This window comes from Myotis daubentonii, chromosome X, assembly GCF_963259705.1.
Source record: "Myotis daubentonii chromosome X, mMyoDau2.1, whole genome shotgun sequence".
Lineage (NCBI taxonomy): Eukaryota > Metazoa > Chordata > Mammalia > Chiroptera > Vespertilionidae > Myotis > Myotis daubentonii.
Window position 1 is genome coordinate 90,564,890 of NC_081861.1, and position 25,751 is coordinate 90,590,640.

The window sequence follows — 25,751 nt, forward strand, 5'->3', positions numbered from 1 at the left end:
CAGACTGACATACCTCGATGTAGGGTTGGGGGATGAAAAGAGATAAACCAAAGAACTTATATACTTACTAGAGGCCCGGTGTATGAATTCGTGCATGGGTGGGGTCCCTCGGCCTGGCCTACCATCAGGGACAATTGAGGGCAGCCGGCCGGGGGAAGGGACCACAGAAGGTTGGCCGACTGGCTCAGGGCTGATCGTGGGGGCTGGCCAGCCGGGGGAAGGGACCGCGGGAGGTTGGCCCTAGCAGCAAGCTAACTATTGGCCAATTCTGAGAGGAATCGGGCTTCCTCCTCCCTCCTGTCTGGGTCCAGGGTGCGGGTGAACCAGATTCGGGGCTGTCAGGGCCTCAGCAGCAAGCTAAGGCAGGGCCGATTCCATGAGGAATTGGGCTCCCTCCTCCCTCCTGTCTGGGTCCGGGGTGCGGGTGAACCAGATTCGGGGCTGTCATGGCCCCAGCAGCAAGGTCTGGGTCAGTGCGCATCATAGCTACCAGCAGGTCGTCTGGTCGTTCAGTCCTAATGGTTGCTTAGGCTTTTATATATATATAGATATGCATAACCCATGGACATAGGAAATAGGGTAGTGAAGATCTGAGGGGTGGTAAATGCTGGGAGGAGGGGGGGAATGGGAGATACCGGTAATACTATCAGCAATAAAAAATATATTTAAAAAAGGAAATGAGATAATCAAAAATCTAAAAAAAATAAAACGCACCTCTTATAGACAGCCTGCAGTTGAGTCTCATAATCAATTTCTAATTTGTCTAATGATCTGATTTCTAATTTGAAAGTTTATTGGGTTGGCCTGAGTCAGTGTGGCTCAGTTGGTTAGATTGTTGTTTCAAGCACCAAAGGGTCTCGGGTTCGATTCCTGGTCAGGGCACATACCCAGGTTGTAGACTCAATCCCTGGTAAGGACAAATAGAAAGCAACCAATATCTCTCTCTCTCTCTCTCTCTCTCTCTCTCTCTCTCTCTCTCTCTCTCCCCCCTCTTCCTCTCTCTAGAATCAATGAAAAACATATCTTTGGGTGAGATTTAAAAAGAAAAAAAGTGTTTGTTGCATTTATATTTAAGATAATTACTGATATGGCTGGATTGGAGTCTACCAATCCACTATTGGATTTCTGTTCATCTGTTTTTGTTCCTCTGTTCATTCTTTCTGGCCTTTTAATTTCGTTACTGACTACAGCTTTGTTTCTGCATTATTTTAAAAAAAATAGACTATTTTTAGAGCAATTTTAGGTTCACAGCAAAACTGAATGGAAAGTACACAGTGTTCCCATATACTCCTGCCTCCACACAGCAACAGCCTCTCCCACCATCAATATCCGGATCAGAGTGATACATTTGTCACAACAGATGAACTTACACTTATCATCATCACACAAAGTCCCTAGTTTACAATAGAGTTCACACTTGATGTTGTACATTCTATGGGTTTGGACAAATGTATGATGACATGTATCCACCATTATAGTATCATAGAAAATAGTTTCACTGCCCTAAAAATCCTCTGTGCTCCACATCTTCATATCCTTCTCCTCTAGCCCCTGGTCCTTTTATTGCCTACATTAGAGGCCCAGTGCATGAAATTCATGTATGGGTAGGGTCCCTAGGCCTTCTGGCTACTGGCCGGGACTGTCCTTCATTCTGTGCCGCCCCCTGGTGGTCAGCGCACGTTATAGTGAGAGATCGAACTCCCAGTTGAACCCCCAGGGGGACACTTTGCATATTAGCCTTTTATATATATAGACTAGAAGCCTGGTACACAAAATTCATGCACTGCGGGTGAGGGGGGGTGGGGGGGGGTCCCTCAGCCCAGCCTGTGCCCTCTCACAGTCCAGGAGCCCTCGGTGGATGTCTGACTGATGGCTTAGGCCCACATCCTTAGCGCTGCTGTGGAGGCGGGAGAGGCTCCCCAGCTGTGAGCCCAGCTCAGGGCTTCTGGCTGAGCAGCTCTCCCCCTGTGGGAGTACACTGACCACCAGGGGGCAGCTCCTGCATTGAGCATCTGCCCCCTGTGGTCAGTGCACGTCGTAGCGACTGGTCATTCTGCCGTTCAGTCAATTTGCATATTAACATCATATTAACATCTTATTATATAAGTTTTGCCTTTTCCAGAATATCATATAGGTGGAATCATATATATGTAGCCCTTTCTGATTGGCTTCTTTTCACGTTAATATGCAATTAAGGTTCTTCCATGTATTTTTATGGATAGCTCTTTTTTTTTTTTTTTTTTTTTTTTTTTTTTTTTTTTTTTAAGCAATGAATACTGCTATTTCATTGTCTGGATGTACCACAGTTTATCCATTCTCCCATTGACAACATTTTGGCTGTTTTCCAAGTTTTGGTAATTATCAGTAAAGCTGCCATAACCCTTTGTGTGCAGGTTTTTGCATGGACCTGTTCTCAACTCATTTGGGTAAATATCAAGGAGCACAATTACTGGACCATATGGAATGAGTATGGTTTGTTTTGTAAGAAGCTGAGAAACTGTCTTCTAAAGTGGTTGTACCATTTTGCATTTCCACCAGCACTGAATAAGAATCCCTGTTGCAGCTTGATCCCCAGGGGGGTGGGGAGGCGTGTGGGAGGTAGCTGATCAGTGATTCTCTCTCATCATTGATGTTTCTTTCTCTCCCTTCCTCTCTGAAATTCATAAAAATATATTTTTTAAAAAGAATCCCTGTTGCTCCATATCTTTACCAACATCTGGTGTTCTCGATGTTTTCAATTTCAGTCATCTTTATAGGGGTGTAGGGGTATCACTGTTGTTTTAATTTGCAATCCCCCAATGCCACATGATGTTGAGCATCTTTTCATAGGCTTATTTATTCATGTATATTTTCTTTGGGGAGGTGCCTGTTCAGGTATTTTGCCCATTTTTCTTAAATTGGGGTGTTCAGCCCTAGCCAGTTTGGCTCAGTGGATAGAGCGTCAGCCTACGGACTGGGGGGTCCCAGGTTCAATTCCGTTCAAGGGCATGTACCTTGGTTGCGGGCACATCCCCAGTAGGAGGTGTGCAGGAGGCAGCTGATTGATGTTTCTCTCTCATCGATGTTTCTCTCCATCACTCTCCCTTCCTCTCTGTCAAAAATCAATAAAATATATTTTTAAAAAAATTGGGGTGTTCATTTCCTTATTGTTGAGTTTTAAGAATTCTTTGTACATTTTGGATTAACAGTCTTCTATCAGATGTTTCTTTTGCAAATATTTTCCACTAGTCTAGAGATTGTCTTCATATTTTCTTGATGCATTATTTAAGGGTTGCTCTAAGGCAACAATTTTCAACCTTTTCATTTTGTGGCATACATAAACTAATTACTAAAATTCTGTGGCATGCCAAAATGTTACGTTTTGCTGATCTGACAAAAATGGGTATAATTGTTTCTTTATTTTTTAAAATATATTTTTATTGATTTAAGAGAGGAAGGGAGGAGAGAGATAGAAACATCAATGATGAGAATCGTCAATTGGCTGCCTCCTGCACTGGGATGGAGCCCACAACCCAGGCATGTCCCCTAACTGGGAATCAAACCATGACTTCCTGGTTCATAGGTCGATGCTCAACCACTGAACCACACTGACCAGGAATGTATAATTTTGATTCATTTACACTGGATAGCTATTGTTGTGTTGGCTGTTGTCATTTTTTTATTTGATAATCTAAGGGAAAAGAGCTCAGTGCCCGACTCAATAGTCAGGTATTCCATGTTTTAAAAATTCTTGTGGCACACCAGTTGAAAATCGCTGCTCTAAGAAATACAATCAACCCTAACCTCCCAGTCTACTTGTCATTAATATACTATGTGACAGCCTCAAAGATGGACCCCAATGATCCCAGTCTCCAGGTATTCATGCTCTTACGTAGTCCTCTCACACTGTATTGGGGTTGGTGAGCAATGGAATATGGCAGAAGTCATGGTTTGCAACTTCCAACATTAGGTTTTAAAAGATAATGAGGCTTCTCGCCCTGGCCAGTATGGCTCAGTTGGTTGGGTATTGTCCCATGCACCACAATGTTGCCAGTTTGATTCCTGGTCAGGGCACATGCCCTGGTTGTGGGCTTGATCCTCAGTAGGAGGCTGCAGAAGGCAGCCAACTGATGTTTCTGTTTCTCTCTCCCTCTCTCTCTCTCCCCTCCCTCCCTCTTCCGCTCTCCCACTTTCTCTCCCTCCCTCCCTCCCTCCCTCCCACTTTCCCTGAAAAGCAATGGAAAAAATATCCTCAGGTGAGGATTAACAAAACAAAAAAAAGTATTTTAAAAAAAGAAACTTGGTTGTTCTCTCTTGAATCATTCACTGAGGAAATGAAGCTCTTAAGCTGTGAGCAAACTTATGGAGAGACCCACATGGGAAGGTTTCTTGCCAACAGCCACATGGATGAGTGAATGAGCTGGAAGCAGATCCTCTAGCCTCAGTCAAGCTTTCAGAAGACTGCAGCCCCAGCTGACACCAACCTTAGGATAGCCTAATCAAGAACCAACCAGTTAAGTTGCTCCTGGAGTCCTCACCCTCAGAAACTATGTGTGACAATAAATGTTTATTATTTTAAGTTGCTAAGTTTTAGAGTCATTTGTTAACAACAAGAGGTAATTGCACCACTTCACATAAAACAGAACTATCTCACAAAAAAATAATTCCATTTACTCCCTGTCTTTTTTGCTATAGCTGTCAATATCATTTTTTTGTTTAAAGAAGCCATACGTAGTTTTTAAAAGTTGGAAGTGAGAGGATATAGCCCTTGGTATTTACCCACCTTATTACCATTTCTGCACTCCTCATTCTTTTTTTAAAGAATAGTTTATTGATTTTGAGAGGAAGGGAGAGGGAAAGAGGGTGAGAAAGAGCGATGTGAGAGTGCAACATAGATCAGCTGCCTTCTGCACGGGCATGTGCCCTTGATCAGGAATCGAACCGGCAACCCCCTGGTGCACAGGACGACACCCATCCAATTGAGCCACACCGGCCAGGACTCTTCATTCTTTATTGAATATCCAAGTTTCTATCTGGTATCATTCCTTTCAGACTTAAGAACTGGCATTTCTCATGATGCCAGTTTCCTGATGAAGAATTCCTTGGCTATCATTTATCTGAAAATGTCTTAATTATGCCTTCATTTTTATGGATATTTTCACTGCATATAAAGTTCTGGGAAGAAAAGGTTCCCCCCCACCAGCACTTTAAAGATGTTGCTCCACTATCACTGGCTTCCATTGTTTCTAATGGAAACCCAGTAACAATTCCTATCATTATTCTGCTATTTGTAATATGTACTTTATTTCTGGCTGCTTTCAAGACTTTCTCTTTTTCTTTGGTTTTTAGCAGTTTGACTATGATGTGCCTATGTGTGGGTTTATTTGTATTTAACATGCTTGGGACTTCTGCAATTTCGGAATCTGTATATTTGTGTTTCACAGATTTGAGAAAAATTTCAGCCATCATTTCTTCAAATTTTTTTTCTGGCCCCTTCTCTCTCTTTCTCCTCTCTATTGGTATGGTATTTCAATTGCATGTATGATAGACCTTTATACATTGTTCCACAAGTCACTGAAGCTATGTTTTTTAAAAATATATAATTTTATTGATTTCAGAGAGACGAGAGGGAGAGAGAGAACTATCAATGATGAGAGAGAATCATTGATCAGCTGCCTCCTGCATACCCCCTACTGGGCATCAAGCCTGCAACTCAGACATGTGCCCATATGTGCCCTGACTAGGAATTGAGCTATGACCTTACCGTTTACAAGTCAATGCTCAACCACTGAGTAACACCAGCCTGGCGAGGCTATGTTTTTTCCAATCGTTTTTTGTTTTTCAGATAGGCTAATTTGTGTTGATTTATCTTCAAGTTAACTGACACTTTCTTCTGTCATTGCCAATCTCTTAAGCTTATCCAATGATTTTTAAAGTTCGGATACCATATTTTTTGTTCCAGATTTTTTTGTGTATAGTCTCTACCTCTCTGCTGAGACATCTTATCTTTTAATTCTTTACAAGCATATTTTCCCCTCTGCCCTGAGCACAGAAATAAGCTGATTTAAAGTCCTTGTCTGCTAATTTCAACATCTGAGTCATCTTGGGATTGGTTTCCATCAATTGCTTTTCCTCGAGTATAAGTCACATTTTTCTGTTTTTTCCCCCATATGTTTAGTTTATGATTGAATACAAGACTTCGTAAATGGGTATGTTATACAGATTCTGAATTGTTTCATTCCACTAGAGTATTGATTTTTCATCTTAGCAGGCAGTTAATTTATCTAAAACCAAATTCCAAATTCTATTTCCTCTGCATTGGGTAGTAGCTGCATTTTCCATTCAGTTATTTTAGCCCTCCCTAGGGTGCTTGGAATCTATCCTATGCATGTGGAGCTTGAGTCAGCCAGAGATGTGGGCAGATTTATGTAAAGAATTAGGACTCCTCCTCTGTGGTTCTCTTCTTTCTGGGATATTCTTCTCACCTCTCAGTTGCTATAGTCACCCAAACTCAGTTCTCTCATTGCACAACCAATAAGACTGTAAGTTTCTATCCAAATTTTACCTACTCCCATCACAGCATCTGCAGCCTGCCCATGGGTGAAAAGCCATAAAAAACAAACACAGAAAAACCACTCTTCAAATTGACCACTCTTCTTTTCTCTGTGCTATATTTGAAACAGCCCTAGAACTTGGAATATTACGGCCTGAATTAAAATCCTAGCCTCGCCACTTTTTAGCTATGTTGACTTTGCATATGTCAGTTCTCAGACACTATTTCCTCATACTAAAACGTGGTTAAAATGTCTGTTTCATGGGATTAAGATCAAATGAGATAATACATGAGATAAGGAAACTGAGGCTCAGAGGGGCTACATGATGTCCTATCAAGTAACAGGAGTAATTGGTTACCCCAGCTCTGTCTGTGCTTTTTCTGCTAAAACCATATTACTTTCATCTTTCTAAAGACCACCCTTCACCTTTCCCTCCCAAAGACACCTTCAAGTATTTCTATGATCTAATTATCAATTTGGGCACCAAGAATACAGTAAGTCAAAATCCCTGCCCTCAAGAAGTTCCCAGTACCACTCTTATCTTCTAAGTGTTGACTGACCTCTAGTCTATGTCTGCTTTTGGTCACTCTCCAGTGCCTTTAGGTAGTTATTTAGTTATAGCTTTTCCAGTCTGTAATTGTTAACTGTAGGAGGTGCTAACCTAATACAACCTATTCTGCTAATACCAGAAGCGGAGCTGCTATCCGTGGATTTTTGGTTTTACTATCTAGTTGCTCAGTCTGTTTTTATGCCATAATATTTGGAGAGGTTCAAAACCTACACTTCTCCACTGCCCCAATCCTCCCAGAATCATCGGCTATTTATTTTACTAGTAAGTGAAATAAAATACTAAGTCTTCATGTTACTTAGAATCTTTATCCAGATTACTTCTGCTCCTAAAGGACAGTGATATTTGGTCAGAATTTCATTGCTGGGGAAATAAGGAACCATACTGTAACTACTTTCCTCCCAGCCCGTCATACCTGATGTTGTCCTGGCTACTCCCTGATCTGGTAAAGCTCCCAACTTCCGATGCTGATCATACCAGTCATTCACTGTCATGGTTGCCAGACTTGGATAACCAGCTCCAAATACTCTGCAAAAACCACATTGTATTTAGAACACTAAACATACATAGCACTATTAAAAAGTCTCTTCTCTTTAGTGGCAAAGCCTATGTCTGTTTTATCCTCCCACCCCTAACCAGGCATCTTCTGAGGAGTTGTGCAAACTCCTGTGAGGATATGTAAAAAGAGGCATCCAGGAAAGGGCACTAAAGTATTTTCATGAGATGATAAATAGCCCAGGATAATCTCCCAATAAGCAATTCCAGAGGCCAATGCCCCACAGAGCAGCGATGATACTGTGAAAAGGGTACTTATAGTTGGTGAGTCTAAAAGGTACGCAGAGGAAGGAGACTCTCCCGCCCCGTTCCCCCGGAAAAGCACCTCAAGAACTCAGATAAGCAAACATGTCATTTTGAGAACTGTAGCTGAAGGCAAGGGAAAAAATTTTAAAGTGTACAATTCTCCATTTGATTCCTTCCTTCTTTGTTTTTAATTAATTAACAGATTATTTGTATTGGTTTCCTTTTGAGATCTTTTTAAGCTCAGGTTTGTGAGGGAAATGTCTGCTGAAGGCCGAAGACAGAGAAATTATTAGAAGAGATAATATCCCTTTGATGAAAGAACAGCCTCCAAGGCAAAGTCATGCCTTCTTAATAATGCCCATTCTGCCGAAACCGGTTTGGCTCAGTGGATAGAGCATCAGCCTGCGGACTGAAGGGTCCCAGGTTCGATTCTGGTCAAGGGCATGTACCTGGGTTGCGGGCACATCCCCAGTGGGAGATGTGCAGGAGGCAGCTGATCGATGTTTCTCTCTCATCGATGTTTCTGACTCTCTATCTCTCTCCCTTCCTCTCTGTAAAAAATCAATAAAATATATTTAAAAAAAAATAATGCCCATTCTGCTTGGCACCATGCAGTGCAAATGAACCACAAAAGCAAGGGGCTTGCAAAGGCACCCTACTTTTTAGTACTACCTACTTGGCTTGGGCTGCATCCCGAGTGAGAATAAAGGGTTTCATTGGAGGCCTGGATGGACGAGATGAATGAGAAGTTGATGCCTAAAAAGGAAATTAACGATCAGAAGTGTATTTGCCTTTGCCCATCCCACTGTGCAGCCTCTTAGGTCTTCAGGTGCTCGAAAAGCACTGGATTCAAAATTCAGTTACTCCCTCCATATCTGTCTCTGAGACATATCAGCAGATATTAATGATGGAGGTTGCTTAGCTCTCTTGAGGACACCCGAGTACCTTGCTGAAGAGAGAGAAAGAGAAAGCTCACTCAGGAATCATCTCACCACAAGTAAAAAATTATTTGACTTTAAAATGCCCCCCCTCCAAAGGAGATGCCAAAGGCTTCTTCCATGATCCATCTTAATCCCTTGAGATAAATTTTAAGTCCCTTTCCTTAGTCTGGCCTTTGGTGCTAAAGTTCAATTATGACCCTGTAATTATGCTATTAACTGTCAAGAACCCCTTAGGGTACTTTAGAAGTGGATGTCCCTAAATGCAAGGGGGAGAATGGGTTAGCAGTTTTCATATATAGGCGTATAGAAATGTTTCAAGGAACCCTGGCTATTGAGGCGCACAAAGAATCAAAATCTGGTCAATGAAAAGGTGTTCACTTGGTTCAAGCTCCATCACTCCCAGAGACAATCTCCATACCAAATGAGAGAGCATGAGAAAAGAAAAAACAGCCCTAATCGGGTTGGTTCGGTGGATAGAGCGTTGGCCTGCGGACTGAAGGGTCCCACGTTCGACTTTGGTCAAGGGCATGCACCTTGGTTGTGGGCACATCCCCAGTAGGAGGCAGCTGATCAATGTTTCTCTCTCATCGATGTTTCTAACTCTCTATCCTTCTCCCTTCCTCTCTGTAAAAAATCAATTAATAGCCCTGCCCGGTTTGGCTCAGTGGATAAAGCGTCAGCCTGTAGACTCAAGGGTCCTGGGTTTGATTCCAGTCAAGGGCACAGGCCTGAGTTGTGGGCTCAGTCCCCAGTAGGGGGCGTGCAGGAGGCAGCTGATCAATGATTTCCTTTCCCTTCCTATCTGAAATCAATAAAAATATATTTTTAAAAAGCAATAAATTTTAAAAAGTAAAAGAAAAAAACAGCAGCAAAGAAAGGGTCGGGGAGGACCCAGAAGAGTCCAGCCTCATACTGTTTAAAACCACTCTAGATATGCTCAAGGAGCCTCAAGATTGTTCATTCTTTAATCCTTTAACATGAGGAACTAGGTTGATGTTACCCTGAGGCAAAAGCTCCTGGGCTAATTAGTACAAATCAAAACCTCAGGAGGTTTCCCTGAGGACTTAAATAAATGCCTGTGACCAGCTGATAAATTCAACTCAATTCCTCTTATATCAGAACCAAAAATAAGTAGCAGCAGAGCCTAATCTTTTGAAGCAGCAGCTCCAAAACAGGGTCATGATGTTCAAAGACAGCCAAAGCTGTAGGGTACCAGGTGTTCTTCACCAGTATGCCCAACATTTTGCTGTGTCTCATACTGGGGGATCTAAAGGTGTGAGTGTGCATCGCTATGTATGGTTAAACTGGGATTCATCTTCTTTCTACTCATCTCTCTCCAGTTCCACTTTTCTTCTCTATTCCCATCCTATTCCTCTTTTCCTTTATTATAGTCAAGCAGATTTTAAAAGCCTATCTCCCTATGCCTCCTTCAGCAGTTATGACTTCCCATAGCCCAAACCAACTTTTACTTCAGGGAAATCTCCCTCCCCCAATGCATGTCACAAAATTACAAATGACTAAAAGTGCGTTACAGGTTAGTAGGCACTGGGGAACACAACTGTAAACCAGAGAGAAAGCTACCTTAGTGAATCTTCAGCCTTCTTCCATTGAACTTAATAAGAACAATGATTTTATGAAGACTCAAAAGCATTTAAATCTGATTATTGTCCTATAGAACATTCAAATCTCTGATAGCAGTTTTTTGAATTATATAGCAGTGAACAGACTTACCTCTTTTGAAGAGTCTTTTCTTCTCAGGATATCCATCTCCTGGTCAATGCTCTCAATCTCTTCTAAGCAGATACCAATCCACCTTCGAAGGTGAAGGAGGTAATACTCACGAACATGCTCATCATCTGCTTCACCACTTTCGACAGCAGATTTCATTTCAGACAACCTACGCTCCATCTCCTTCTTCTGCTTGTATCTGTTCCACAGGAAAGCATTACCCGTGAACTTAAAAATAAAGAGGTATTCCTTCAAAAGAAGGCCACAGTAAGATTTTATCTTTACAAGTGACCAGAAAGTCAGCACACCAATTTCCACTTCGGCAATAGTATAGATTCTGTACTTCAGAACTTGCCACCAAGGCAGTTCTCTCAAGACTACAAGGCAAGGAAGGGATCAGCAGCAGCTGAGAAATACATCTGAAGCCAGAAAAGTATAGACATAACCTGATTTGAGCAACTCCTCATCCTCTTTAGAGATGGAGTGCCTTAGTCATTTTATATCAACCTTTACTAGGTTGGGTGTTTAGTATCACATAATGTCCATTTGGGAATTAGAACTTCAAAGAATCATAGAATCTTAGGGGTCATTTACCTGCCACTGATGTAGGAATTCCTTATGAAACAGCCTAAAAAATGATCTTTTCTTTTCTGCTGAGCAAAATATTCCTAGCTCTTCTGATGCATCTTAATATAAAGTCTCATAACCACCTTGCCTACCTTTCTCAGGATGCATTCTAGTATCTCATCTATCATTCATTTAACAAATATTTACTGAGTACCTATTATATGACAGGCACTGTTCTCAGTGCTGGAGATACAGCTGTGTATACAAGTCCTTACTCTTCTGAAGCTTTCGTTCTAGTGGGAGAAGACAAAAAGAAACAGATGAGGAGTCAGGTGGTGATAAGTGCTATGAAGAAGCAAAAACCAAGGTAGAATGGATACACCGATGGTGTGAAGACAGTGGTGCTATTATACACAAGATGATCAGGAAAGACCTCTCTGAAGAAGTGACATTTGAGCAAAGATTTCAAAGAAATTGGTAAGTAAGCCATGTCAATATCTGGAAGGGTATTCTTTTTTTTTTACAGGAGAAAATTAAGTTTTAATAGATGTGCATGGGGAACTCACATTAAGTGTATAAATTTCAAAGACAGTGAGGCAACATTGGGTATATAACATTTTTGGACAAAGAAGAATGGAGTGGGGATGGGGTATTAGATTTCAGAAGTGAGAATGGGCGATTTACTGGTAGTTGAGGAAGAGTAGAACATACATGGCATGGCAAGGAAGTCCTTGCTAGATGACTCAGAGACAATGGGACACAGAGGATATCTTGCTAACAGGTGCCTGCCGGAAGCCCTCTCATTTACCAGACTTAATTCAAATAGGGCTAAAGCTGCATCCTAGGATCTCTGTCTGAATCTCTTGGGCAGGAAAGGGCGGGGGGATCAAAGGTTCCAAGTCTTGTTTCTTAATAAACAGCTTAAAATAAATATCCCAAAAAGGCAGCTTCAGGGAGGCAAAACTGGGGTTCCTTCTGAGTATTTGTTCTAAGGGGAAAAAGTAAATCAGAAGGTCCTGGGTGGAAGAGTGACTGGCCTGACATGTTTGAGAAACAGCAAGGAGGCCAGTGCACTAGTATAAAGTGAAGAATGACAGAAAATGAGGTCAGATATACAGCCAGGGCCATAATTTGTAGAACCCTGTAGGAAATAAGACCCAACAAATCAAATTCCATGATATTTTGAGTGAGATGCAAAAGCCACTGAAGGCTTTTGGATAGAATACATGACAGGAATAGAGTGACATGAAAACTCTTTTATATGGACCACTCTTGCTGTGTGTGGACTCTAGACTAGCGGTCGCCAACCTTTCGGAACTCAGACAACCAGTGGTCCGCGGACCACCGGTTGGCAACCGTTGCTCTAGACCAGTGGTTCTCAACCTTCCCAATGCTGCGACCCTTTAATACAGTTCCTCATGTTGTGGTGACCCCCAATTTCATTGTTACAAATTTAACATAATTAAAGCATAGTGATTAATCACAAAAACAATATGTAATTATATGTGTTTTCCGATGGTCTTAGGCGACCCCTGTGAGTCGTTCGACCCCCAAAGGGGTCGCGACCCACAGGTTGAGAACAGCTGCTCTAGACCATGGGGGCGGGAACAAAGGGTGGAAGCAGGGAAATCAAGTAAGAGGACATTGCCAAAATCCAGGTGAAAGATAGTGATTTGCAATAGGGAGGCGGTGAGATATGGATATATTTAAAATATAAAACAGGACTTGCTAATTTTTGAACGTAAGGGCTTGAGAAAAAGAGGAGTCAAGAAAAAATTCCATGGCTTCCAAAAGAAGTATCCTGAAATATCCAAGTCTGAAACCCCACTCTAGCTCTCCAGAATCAGATGCTCCTCTGGAGGTGTTCACCCAAATCTGTAGTTCTTAACCTGAGGTCCTAGACAGAGGGTTTTTTGGGGGGGGGGGCAGTGGTCCTTGAACACCCTAAAATTTTATACAGAATTCTACAGATATGTACTTTTCTTATAATAGTAAGCCATTACATGAAAACACTCCCTTATCACCCTAGGAGCCCCAATGCCTATTACCCTTTGGCCTCTGGACAACTTTCACTGTTCCCTTTTCCAGTTCCCAAGCTGCTAAAGAGAGCTAATGAATTATAAATTTGTGACCACTTTGGTCACTTTTGCTCAACTATCCTTTTGTTCATCTTTTGTGGATCCCATGCCACTATCACACCAGGTGGCCTTCAATTCAACTTCCCCTTTTACCTTAAAATCTCTTGCCCAGCCGGCGTGGCTCAGTGGTTGAGGATTGACCCCATGAACCAGGAGATCATGTTTCAATTCCAGGTCAGGACACATGCCTGGGTTGCAGGCTCGATCCCCAGTGGGGGCTGTGTAAGAGGCAGCCAATCAATGATTCTCTCTCATCATTGATGTTTCTATCTCTATCTCTCTCTCCCTCCCCCTTCCTCTCTGAAATCAATATAAACATAGTTTAAAAAAAATCTCTGTAGCTTCACCTTTCCTCTTGTCCATAAGGGGCTAATGCTACCTTTAGGAGCCAAGGCCATCTCTTTACCATTCCACTCTTGCTATGAATCCCACCCACATTCTTCCAGGCCTCAGTCTATCAATTACCCTGTCATTAGCAGTAACAATTTTTTCACTCTGCTGGTGCCTTTACCCTTTCCTAGACACAACTTCCAAAACATATTCTATCTCTTTGTTCTATGCTATAGTGGAAATAGTACCAGAGCTGGGAATTTGAAAACCTAAGTTTAAATCCTAGCCTGCACTTACTAGCTATGTAACTTGGATATGTCAATTCTCAGAGCCAAATTCCTTATCTCTAACATATCTACACTAATGAAAGACAAACATGCAAATTGACCATACCTTCGCTATGCCTTAAGCCATGCCCACCAGCCCATCAGAGCAACTATATGCAAATTAACCTTCAACCAAGATGACGGCCGGCAGCCACGGAGCCGGAGAAAGCAGGAGGCTTGGGTTGCCCCTAGCGATGGAGGAAACCAAGCTTCCCGCCCCGCCCTGGCTGGCTCTGAGCTCCACTCAAGGCTACAAAGTTTCAATTATAGAAGGTAAATAAATCCCAGAATAAAAAAAGAAAAAAAGGAGAGGCTGGAAGCTTCCATTGCTGGGGGGCTTGGCCAGCCTGAAAATGGCCCTCAGCCCCTCACCCAGACTGGCCAGACACCCCAGTGGGGACTCCCCAACCTAAAGGGGGTGTGGCCAGCCTGAAAACTGCCAGTAGCCCCTCACCCAGGCTGGTCAATCCTCCATGGGGTGAGGGTCCCCACTGTGGGGGGGGGGCTTGACCAGCCTGCAAACAGCCATCAGCCCCTCACCCAGGCTGGCCAGGCACCCCAGTGGAGACCCCCACCCTGAAGGGGGTGTGACCAGCCTGCAAACACCCATCAGCCCCTCACCCAGGCTGGCCAGGCACCCAAGCGGGACCCCCACCCTGATCCAGGACACCCTTCAGGGCAAACCAGCTGGCCCCTACCCATACACCAGGCCTCTATCCTATATAATAAAAGGGAAATATGCAAATTGACCCTAACAGCAGAACGACTGGGAATCACTGGTCACTATGACACACACTGACCACCAGGGGGCAGACGCTCAATGCAGGAGCTGTCCCCTGGTGGTCAGGGCGCTCCCACAGGGGCAGCTCTGCTCAGCCACAAGCCAGGCTGATGGCTGCCAGCACAGTGGTGGTGGTGGGAGCCTCTCCCGCCTCCTCAGCAGTGCTAAGGATGTCCGACTGCAGCTTAGGTCTGCTCCCTGCTGGTAAGTGGACATCCCCTGAGGGCTGCCGGGCTGCAGAGGGATGTCTGACTGACAGCTTGGGCCCGATCCCCCAGGGAGCAGGCCTAAGCCAGCAGATGGACATCCTCCGAGGGGTCCCAGACTGCAAGAGGGCATAGGCCAGGCCGAGGGACCACTCTGAGTGCACAAATTTTTGTGCACTGGGCCTCTAGTCTATAATAATAAAAGCATAATATGCAAATCGACCAAATGGCTGAACAGTGGAACGATCATCTGGATGAACTTCTGGACACAGCCGGTGTTGCAAGGGCCTATTCTGGAACAAATTTCGTGCATTGGGCCTCTAGTAGGCTAATAAAAGAGAAAGATGCAAATTGACCATATCTTCACAATGCCCACCAGACAATCAGGAGTGAGTATGCAAATTAACCCAACAAATATGGTGGGCTAATTTGCATACACAGCCACCAAGCGGCCGGGTTTGGGGCAGGACATTTGTGTTGTTGCCACGGCAATGATGCAGGCATTCCGCACCCCGCACCCCCCCCCCCCCCAAGCCGCTCTGGGCCTCTGGGCAGCGTGGGAAGGCGGAAAGGCAGCTCCAGGCTGGAGCGAAGGCGGTGCCAGCAGCCAGGGGAAGCAAGGCCCATTCCTGCATGAATCTTTGTGCATTGGGCCTCTAGTGGGGATAATATTTGCTTTGTGCAGTCATTAACAGGATCAAATGGAACAACATACATAAAAGTGCTTTGTAAGCAGCAATATAATACAAATATTGCTAGCTGATAAAAAAAATTGAATCTAGGAAGGGCTAGATGATGCCCCACCAATTAAGTGGTAGAAATTGGTCACCCCAGGTTTGTCTGACTAAAAAGCCCAGGCTTTTTCTGCTATACCACATTGTTTCCATCTTCCTAAAGACTACTCTGTCTCTCCCAAAGACAACTCAACTACCTACTATAATCCAATTACTGGGCACCAAGAATACAGTGATACAATTGGGATACTAAAGACACAATTAGTCACCTTCTGACATTTAGGAATTTCAAGTCTAGAGAATAATATAGTTATTATAAGAATCATAAACTAAGTGTTACAATATGGGGGAGGAGGGTGGTGATGGGTAGGGAGAAGCTTCAAGAGGACATGACTTTTGCTCTCTCTTGCCCAGGCTTCTACAAGTAATTCTATCTGTACCTTGTTGAGTCTCTTACCTACTTCTGGTTGCTCTTTTATTTCTCTTCCTTCTCCCTTAACTTGTCCTCAAGGTTTTATCCTTGGCTTTTTTTTCCCCTCTACATGTTATTCCTTGGCAAACTATACAAATCCACCAAAGCGCCTAAATTTTTAGCACTAGTAACAAAATTGCCTCACATGTTTTAGTTACACATTTCCATCTGTCTATGGAGATGGTTATCCAGTTGTCATTTTTGGAACTAAATTCAGTAAATCTAAAATTAGATTTATTGCTTACCTAGCTTCTACTCTTCTGTTTCTATCAAAAGAATGGAGGTGCAGTCAATCAATTAGACTTACACTTACTCCTCAAAGATGGGAATTAGAGTAGGAGAGAATACGTGAAAAAACAGGTTTTGAGAGAGAGAGGTGTTTTATGTAGCATGGCCTCAGTATGTAAAGTTGTGGGGTGGGGGAAGACCTACAAAAGGTAACTAAGAATCTGAACAATAACTTTTCTATTGCAAGAGTAATGTCTCTGATAGTTGTAACTTCATTTGTATTACCTTTTCCAAGTTGAAGTACTACTACAGTATGTTAACTTTTCTTTCTGCCTCTCTCTTCCCTTTCAATATTCTATACACATCATTTCATTATTCAGACCTCTGAGCTTCTGCCAAATCAGACTACTCTCCATTCCATGTACATACCTCAAACTGCCTTGGGCTTTTGCTCGTGTTGTTCCTCCTACTTGTTAACAATAAATATTTCTTGAGCACCTTCTATATGCCAGAACCTGTGGTCAACATACTGCAGTGAACAAAAGAGAAATAGCTCCTTGACCTTCTGGAGCATACATTCTAGCAGGGGAGACAGATGAATGAAGAGCATTCCATGCAAAGACAACAAGAACAAAGACTCTTTAGAACTGCGGTTCTCAACCTGTGGGTTGCGACCCCTTTGGGGGTCGAATAACCCTTTCACAGGGGTTGCCTAAGACCATTGGAAACACATATATAATTACATATTGTTTTTGTGATTAATCACTATGCTTTAATTATGTTAAATTTGTAACAATGAAATTGGGGGTCACCACAACATGAGGAACTGTATTAAAGGGTCGCAGCATTAGGAAGGTTGAGAACCACTGCTTTAGAAGGAAGGAGCTGGTTCTGTTCAAAGAACGAAAAGGCTACTGAGCAAAGGGAGTGTGATACACAATGAAATTGGAGAGAGGCAGGCACTAGATCATGCAGGGCCTTGCAGTTAGTGGTTTCGCTATTTCAGGTGAGATACTGGTGGTCTAGACTAAGGTATGAGATAATGGAGATGGAGAGAAGCAGAAGGACGTAAGATACATTTTGTAGCTAGAATTGGCAGGCCTTGAAGAATGAATGGATGTGGAGACTCAGAAGGGAGGAAATGAGGCTAACTTCTAGGTTTCTGGCTTAAACACCTGGTGAATGGTGATAAACCTATTAAGATGGTGAAGTCTTGGGTGTGGGGGGATATTTGCAGGTTAAAAAGCCAAAGGTTCAATTAAGGGCATGTTAAGTTTGAGATGTCTGTGAAACATCCATGTAGGGCAGAGATTTTCAACCAATGTGCTACAGTAATTTTTAAAACATGCAATACCTGATGATTTAGTCAGGAGCACTGACCTCTTTTCTCTTAGATTGTCAAATTAAAAAAAATGAGACAACAGCCAACACAACAATAGCCACCTGGTATGAACAAATCAAAATTAGACCTATTTTTTGTCAGATCAGCAAAAAGTATATTTTTTGATGTGCCGCAGAATTTTACTAATTATTTTGCGTATGCCATGAGATGAAAAAGGTTGAAAATCACTGATGTAGGGTGTTGGATGTATGAGTCTGAAAGTAAGAAAATGCTGATATCTCATCTATCAGGCATGTAAAGAAAACATTCAAAGATCAAGCTTTCTAGCCAAAGAAATGCAAATCAAAACAATGAAATACTTTTGTTTGCCCAACTGGATTTTCCAAGTGTTAACATCCAAGATCAGTGCAGTGGGACACATTCTGCAATTTGTTATTGTGGAAAGCAACACACTGTTACCATCAAGTCTTCAAATATCCCCGCATGACCTATGAACCAGGAGGTCGTGGTTCAATTCCTGGTCAGGGCACATACCCAAGTTTCAGGCTTGATCCCCAGTGTGGGGCATGCAGGAGGCATTTGATCAATGATTCTCTCTCATCATTGATGTATCCATCTCCTTCTCCCTCTCCCTTCCTCTCTGAAATCAATAAAAAATATTTTTAAAAAATTCTTAAAGTATTGAAAACCTTTGATCTAGTCACTTGTCCTTCTAGAAATCTATCCTAAGGAAACAGTGACAGATGCAGTTAAAGATGTTTGTTTAAGCAAAAAAGAAAAAAAGAGAGAGAACTCAGACATGGACAACAGTGTGGTGATGGCAGGAGAGGGGGGTGTGGGAGTGAGGGGGTATAGAGTGGGGGGTGGAGGTGAAAGAGGGCATAGAAGAGATAAATGGTGATGGAAAAATTAAAGTAAAATTTAAAAATATATATGTTTGGCCTGGCCAGTATGGCTCAGTGCTTGAGTGTTGACCCATGTACCAAGAGGTTGCTGATTTGATTCTGGGCTTAATTCCCAGTAGGGGGCATGCAAGAAGCAGCTGATCAATGTTTTTCTCTCATCAGTGTTTCTCTCCCTCTCCCTTCCTCTTTCTCTAAAATCAATAAAAACATATAAAAGAAAATAATAAAAACAGATGTTTGTTCTTAACATTATTTATTTATTTTTTTTAAAAAATATATTTTTATTGATTTTTTACAGAGAGGAAGGGAGAGAGATAGAGAGTTAGAAACATCGATGAGAGAGAAACATCCATCAGCTGTCTCCTGCACACCCCCTGCTGGGGACGTGCCCGCAACCCAGGCACATACCCTTGACCGGAATCGAACCTGGGACCCCTCAGTCCACAGGCTGACGCTCTATCCACTGAGCCAAACCGGTTTCGGCATTAACATTATTTTTTTTTCTTTAATATATTTTATTGATTTTCTACAGAGAGGAAGGGAGAGAGATAGAAAGTCAGAAACATCGATGAGAGAGAAACATCGATCAGCCGCCTCCTGCACATCCCCCACTGGGGATGCGCCCGCAACCCAGGTACATGCCCTTGACCGGAATCGAACCTGGGACCTTTCAGTCCGCAGGCCGACGCTCTATCCACTGAGCCAAACCGGTTTCGGCAACATTATTTAGAATAGCAAAAATAAAAGCCCAAACCATAAATAGTCTAAGTATTTGACAATAAAAGATTAGTTTAAATACTTATGGTGTATCTATGGGCTGAAATGTTATGTAGCCATTAAATACCATGGTTTCAAAAGACACAGGGAAATGCTCACAATATAATGTTAGGTTAAAAAAGATGAAAAACTATATATACAGTATTATTCCAAATTTATTAACTAAAATAACTACATCATATCTAAAAGGAAACATTCAGAAAGTTAACAAAGATCATCTCTGAGTGCTAAGATTAAGGATTACTTTAATTCAAAAAATATTCTCTATTTTTCCAACTTTCTATTATGGGTATTACTTTTACATTCAGGAAAATCTGTAATCTCTTATTTTTAACCATCCTTCAAGGCTTATCGCAAATGCTGTTACCTTCTGAAACCTTCCCTATCCCTACAACCAGATCTGAGCACTGTTCTTTCTCCACAACACTGTGTGGATGAAAAGGGGCCACATACTAACTTGACTAACTCAGGGAAGGCCTGCATGGCAGTCTTGTAAACTAAGAGACCTAAAGTAACCACAAAGGATGGTCTGAAATGAAACCTCTTAATTAAAAAGCAGCTTATAGTGGGTAGTCATGTCCTAGGCCAGTATCTTCCCTGACAAAGATCAACTTTTTACTGAGTCTCTTGTCTTTTTGCATTTAAGATAACATACCTGTAGAATGTCAGGGTAACTTGTAACTTCCCTTTGTCTAGACCCCTCAGTGTATGATAAATGGCACTAGGTGAAGACCACAAATTTCCCTCATTATTGTTATGTTAATCATTGAGGTTATTCCTTCACCTTCCTCACACCCCAAGCTCCCCTAGGTCTGAAAGCTACAACATTCTTGATCATCATTCTTTCCCCCTCTCCACAACTCTTTGCATGCGAACATCACCTAACTGCTTATAGTTACTCCCCACCCACACATCTCCACCCCGGCACAGCTCTTTAATGCCCTTATATCTTAGCAATGCTATCTGTGCTGCCTAATGCCCTCCTTTCATCTTCTAGGTAATATTCCTATTCATCCTTAAACAACTCATCATAAGTGACCTCTTCCAGGGAGCCTTCTCCTCTTTCCTGCTCCCTCTTTGGATAGGTGCCTCTCTAGCCTGTTCTCACAGTACCTTGTACATCTTTCTATCACATCATTTTATATTGATACTGTTTCTATGCCTTTTTTTCCCTCACCAGACTGTATGCTCCTCCAAGGCAGACACCACTCATACTCACAGAAACAGGCATACTCAGTTTGTATCCCCAATGACTAGCATAGTTCCTAGACACTGTGAGCACTCTTTAAATACATTAAAAAAAAAACTAAACTGAGAGCAAGTAACCTGTTCAAGGTTACACGATGAAGGTATGCCAGGACTAAGATTAGTTCGGGATGTTACACACCTTATCCAATACTGTTAGAATAGAGATTCTCAATCAATGGATTGTAAATGGACTACAACTACAAGATATTGTGCCCTTCAGAGATATTTGCCCCACAGTACTATACAAATATTACCATGTTGTGATGTGTGAGAGATTGGGAGACATTCCACTAAACTACATTGCTGCTGTTGGCAACCATAAGGAGTCTGATGGTTAGGAATGATCATCTCAACAAAGGTAGAGGGTTCTTGAAAAACTCAGTAGAGTTTGCTAGCACCAGGGCCTATGCTCAATAAAAATGAAAAGAGTGACATATATCATTGTCTACCCGCTCCCCCCCCGCCCCCCCAAAAAAAACATACACCCTTCTCAACAGCACTTGGCATTGGGCAGTTTTCTAATTATAACTACTGACCCACCTCTCTATTTTAGCCTGTCTTTGAGATGCCATAGCAACAAGGCTAGGATGGGCCATGGAGGAACTAGCTGTGTTATTTTCAGCTGAGTTGTTCTTGGTTTTGGGCAACTCAAACTCTGCCACATGATAGTGCTGGCACTGAGTTAAGTAGTTTAAAAAGTGTTCTCGAGCCCATTGCAAATGATCTAAGCGCTTGCTGGGGTTGCCTTGTTTCATGGCGAGGGCTCCTTGAAGTGCTGGCACCATCAGGTACTTCAGGTCGGTGGAAGCAATCTCTTCCAAATCTTCATTTTGGCTGGAAAAAGCAAAGAAGAGGCTGTGAAGCCTGGTTGGGCATTAAAACTGTGGCCCTTGCTTACTGGGGGGTGGGGCGCGTTGGGGTGGGAGTGAGGCAAAGGGTGGAGGCAAGGGGAACAGTGGCCTGGTTTCTTCCAAGTGGCTGAGCGTTCACACCTGTCAACAGCAGATACTATGTAACAGAGTCGTGGGATATTGACTACTCGGGAAGAGAGGTGGAGAATGTAAACAATATACACGAGATCACAATGGGAGGCAGGCATGAAAGGCCCTTAGTCTTAGTCTCCTCCACCCAGGCCCAAAGGCTCCACCCTTGGTAACCATTATTACCTACGTTGTCAGCTATTACCCTCTCCCCATACCTGAACAAGTCGAGCTGCGCTAACATTTCGGCGGCCTGCTTAAGGAGCTGGAGTCCTTTCAACACCTTCTCTTGGACTGCCCGGGAACCGGTGGGCTCGGTCGCTACTTCCACTTCGTCCAGAAGCCGTGTGCTGATATCAAACAGTTCGGGCAGCCGTGGCAGCGGTAACTCGTCTTCTTCGGCTGCTGCCATCTTGAGGGAGGGTGGAACGCGGAAGACCTCACTTCCGGTGTTAAAGGCAACGCGCCACGGAGCTCCGAGAGAAGCTACGAAACCGGAAGGGGCGCTCCCTCGGTCCAGTGGCCCCATTGTTGCCGAAGCGCCAGGGAACCTCCGGAAGCAGCTGTCAGCCGGCCCTGGCAACAGTTTCCACTGGCTCTTTTGACCAGGCCGTCAATACCTGTAGGAGGCCTCGGAGAAAAACAAGCGCATGAGCAAAACGCTCAGCCCCCTTTCCGGCTTGCTCCTCCTCGCGGAGGCTGAGCTGGGAAGCTCCGTGGGCTCAGAGACCCGGCTATGGCGAGGCTGAGTACTGAGCGCGAGCGGCGCGCTTCCGCAGCCGATCTGCCGCGCGCCTAACCGCGCTAGGTGAGGGGCCGCGGCAGCCCGGGCTCCAGCCGCTGTGCCGCCCCCGTGGCCCGCAGGTCTGGGCGCCTGAGTGCCGAGTGCAAGTAGCGCTTCCACAGCTGGAGCTCCGGGAACCTACTACCCAATCCTCTCCCGCCCACTTCCGCCTCAGGTCACCCTTCCTCCCACACAATGCCTTTAAAAAGTTTTCCTCTGTGAAACCTTCCTTGACAGCCGCCCCCCCACCAAGCACAGTTCTCTGCATCTACAGATCTGTGTATCTCCCTTACTAGAATGAGTCTGATTTTTTGCAACCCTCTGGCTAGCCCAGTTAGTACTTATGAAGTGCTCAGTGTCAATACGTAGCCACTAGCCATATGGGGCTATTGAGTACTTAAATATGCCCATTTTTAATTGAGATGTGTTGTAAATGTGAAACACACACCGGAGTTTGAAAAGTTATTATGAAACAAGACTATATCAATAATTTTTACACTACGTTGTTGAAATAGTTATTTTGTATATATTGGGTTAAATGTATTAAAATTAATTTCACTTGTGTCTTCACTTTTTTTATGTGCCTACTAGAAAACTTAAATGTACATATTGGACTCGCATTTGTGGCTTACATTATATTTCTACTGGACAGTGCTGATGTAAAAATATAATTGGGGGGTGTCATTGTTTTGAACAAATCATTATAAATATACTAGTATACTGATTACCTTAGGATACACCCCAAGTTGTCCTAGAAGATTTAAGATAAGTAGAAAATAAGCTTATTTTCTGGCCTGGAAAATAAGCTTTTAAATTAAATGTAGTTGAAAAGAAAAAAAATTGTCATGTAAAAACAACTAGACGGCAATATAAGACAGTATATAACTAGGTGATGTCACATTGCACAGGCTGTTAGAAAACTAAGAAATGACAAGTCATTCTGTGGTAGGAATTCAGAAAGCTTCTTACATACGATATGCTGTCATAGAATTTCAAAGTTGGAAGGGAACCTCAAAAATCAAAGGAAAAACTGACACCAGAAAGGTTAAGTGACTTGCCCAACCAGTTGTGACAAAGCCAGTGTCTTCCAAATTCAATTGTTTTTAGTCCCTCAATCTTAAATTGAGCTGGATTTAAAAAGATGGACAGCCCTAGCCGGTTTGGCTCAGTGGATAGTGTCGGCCTGCGGACTGAAGGGTCCCAGGTTCGACTCCAGCCAAGGGCACATGCCCAAGGTTGCAGGCTTGATCCACAGTGAGGAGCATGCAGGAGGCAGCAGTTCAATGATTCTCTCTCTCATCATTGATGTTTCTAACTCTCTCTCCCTTCCTCTCTGAAATCAATAAAAAAAAGATTTATGTGGGGCAGAATGAAGTCCTTGGCTAAAACAATGCTTTGCAAGAGGGAGAGAATGGGACATAAGTGTAGGTTGGAAAAGCTTCCCAGGTGATTCTAATAAACCTCCCCTTGAGACACCTCATTTTAGAAGCTGAGGAGGAAGGGAGACTGGCAAATTATTACCTAGTGTTTTATTTGTCTGGCACCTCTAATGACTCTAGTAAATTGAGCTTTTAGGGTCAGCCTTGGGCAGTAATACAAAGTAATAAGATAGTACTTGTGGAGGAGACTTGGAAACTCAGTAATTGTGAGACTAAAGAAAATTTGTTCATGTGCATTTGCTTGGATTAAGGTATAGCTTTTCTGTTGTCTAAGAGAAAAAGAAATATGCAGAATTTGAATTTGGTCCTGAACTTTGTAAGCCATTTTTTTCTATGGCTTCCAAAATGACAGTCTTTATGGGAATTGCCAGTTACTTTCAGAGTGATATTAAATTGTCACTATAAGCATTGCATTGCATCTTATTTTGAGACTAGAGTCCCAGTGCACGAAATTTGTGCAATGGGTTTGGCCCTTGCAGCCGCAGCAGCTTGCCTCGGCCCTTGTGGCTTCGTCCAGAAGGTTGTCCGGAAAGACATCTGGAAGGTCATTTGGCTGTCTGGTCTAATTAGCATATTATGCTTTTATTATTATAGTTACCAAGATTAATAAATAAAAAATAATATAAATTAGTTGTTTATTGTGTTTCTGTATGTAAACACTTTATTGCATTAAATCTCTATTATGTATAGATTTTTTAAAATTTTAAATATATTTTTATTAATTTCAGAGAGGAAAGGAGAGGGAGAGAGAGAAACAATCATGAGAGAGAATCAATGATCGGCTGCCTCCTGCACACCCCACATTGGGGATTGAGCCCACAACCCAGGCATGGGCCCTTGACCAGAATCAAACCCGGGACCCTTCAGTCCACAGGCTGACGCTCTATCCACTGAGCCAAACCAGGGGCAATATAGAAGATTTTTATAAAATCTTAGTTTAGGAGAACTGGAAGGACCATTAGAAATCATGTAAGTGTAATTATACTTAAACTTTTTGTTGTAGCAGAACTCTTTTTTCAAACCAAGTTTTAGATAGGCCATGATTTCTACAAGGGCTGCTGTGCTGGAGATGGATACCCCTGCCATGCCAAATCAGCCCATCTTTTCCCTAACCTGCTTAGTAGCACCCACAACACCAGGGCTGGGTGTCTGAGGGACTCAAGGGCTCTAAGTAACAGTATAAAAAGCACTAATCTAGCACAGCCCCCTCATTTAGCAGTTGAGGAAACAGACCCTGAGAAGTTAAGTGACTTGCCCAAGGTCACACAGATAAGATGAACTGGGCAACAGTATATAGAGTTGGGATGGGGAAAAAAGAGAGTCCAGAATAGTAGAAAGCATTTTAATTAATCTACACATGACCATAGAAATGAGATGACCTTTCAAAGAAAAAGGACACAAATGACAGAAATGGAGGAAAGCAAACTACTGGATATAGAGTTCAAAACCACACTTCTAAGGTTTTTCAAGAATTTTCTAGAAACTGCCAATAAACTTAATGAGACCTACAAGAAATCTAATGAGACACTCGAGGTTGTGATAAAGGACCAACTAGAAATTAAGAATACACTGACTGAAATAAAGAATATTATACAGACTCCCAACAGCAGACTAGAGGATCACAAGAATCAAGTCAACGATTTGAAATACGAAGAAGCAAAAAACACCCAACCAGAAAAGCAAAATGAAAAAAGAATCCAAAAATACGAAGATATTGTAAAGAGCCTCTGGGACAGCTTCAAGCGTACCAACATTTGAATTATAGGGGTGCCAGAAGAAGAGAGAGAGCAAGATATTGAAAACCTATTTGAAGAAATAATGACAGAAAACTTTCCCTACCTGCTGAAAGAAATATACTTACAAGTCCAGGATGTACAGAGAACCCCAACCAAAAGGAATCCAAAGAGGACCACACCAAGACAC

The 25,751-nt window shown here is 42.7% G+C and overlaps 1 protein-coding gene across 2 annotated transcripts in view; it reads right to left on the reverse strand.

Annotated features, from left to right (window-relative positions):
- The window catches only part of IGBP1 (immunoglobulin binding protein 1), a 38,371-nt gene extending 15,867 nt beyond the window's left edge, over positions 1-22,504 (reverse strand). Inside the window, exons 1-5 of one of the 2 annotated variants that reach the window (XM_059679401.1) lie at positions 21,824-22,501; positions 21,166-21,459; positions 10,575-10,770; positions 8,579-8,658; positions 7,517-7,629 (exon numbers count right to left, since the gene is read on the reverse strand). In XM_059679401.1, coding sequence (XP_059535384.1) covers positions 7,517-7,629; positions 8,579-8,658; positions 10,575-10,770; positions 21,166-21,459; positions 21,824-22,134 — 994 coding nt within the window. In that variant the 5' untranslated portion in view covers positions 22,135-22,501. Of the gene's footprint in view, positions 1-7,516; positions 7,630-8,578; positions 8,659-10,574; positions 10,771-21,165; positions 21,460-21,823 lie in introns of both variants that reach the window. The other variant, XM_059679402.1, reaches the window with a different exon arrangement.
- Between the last annotated feature and the right edge of the window lie 3,247 nt (positions 22,505-25,751).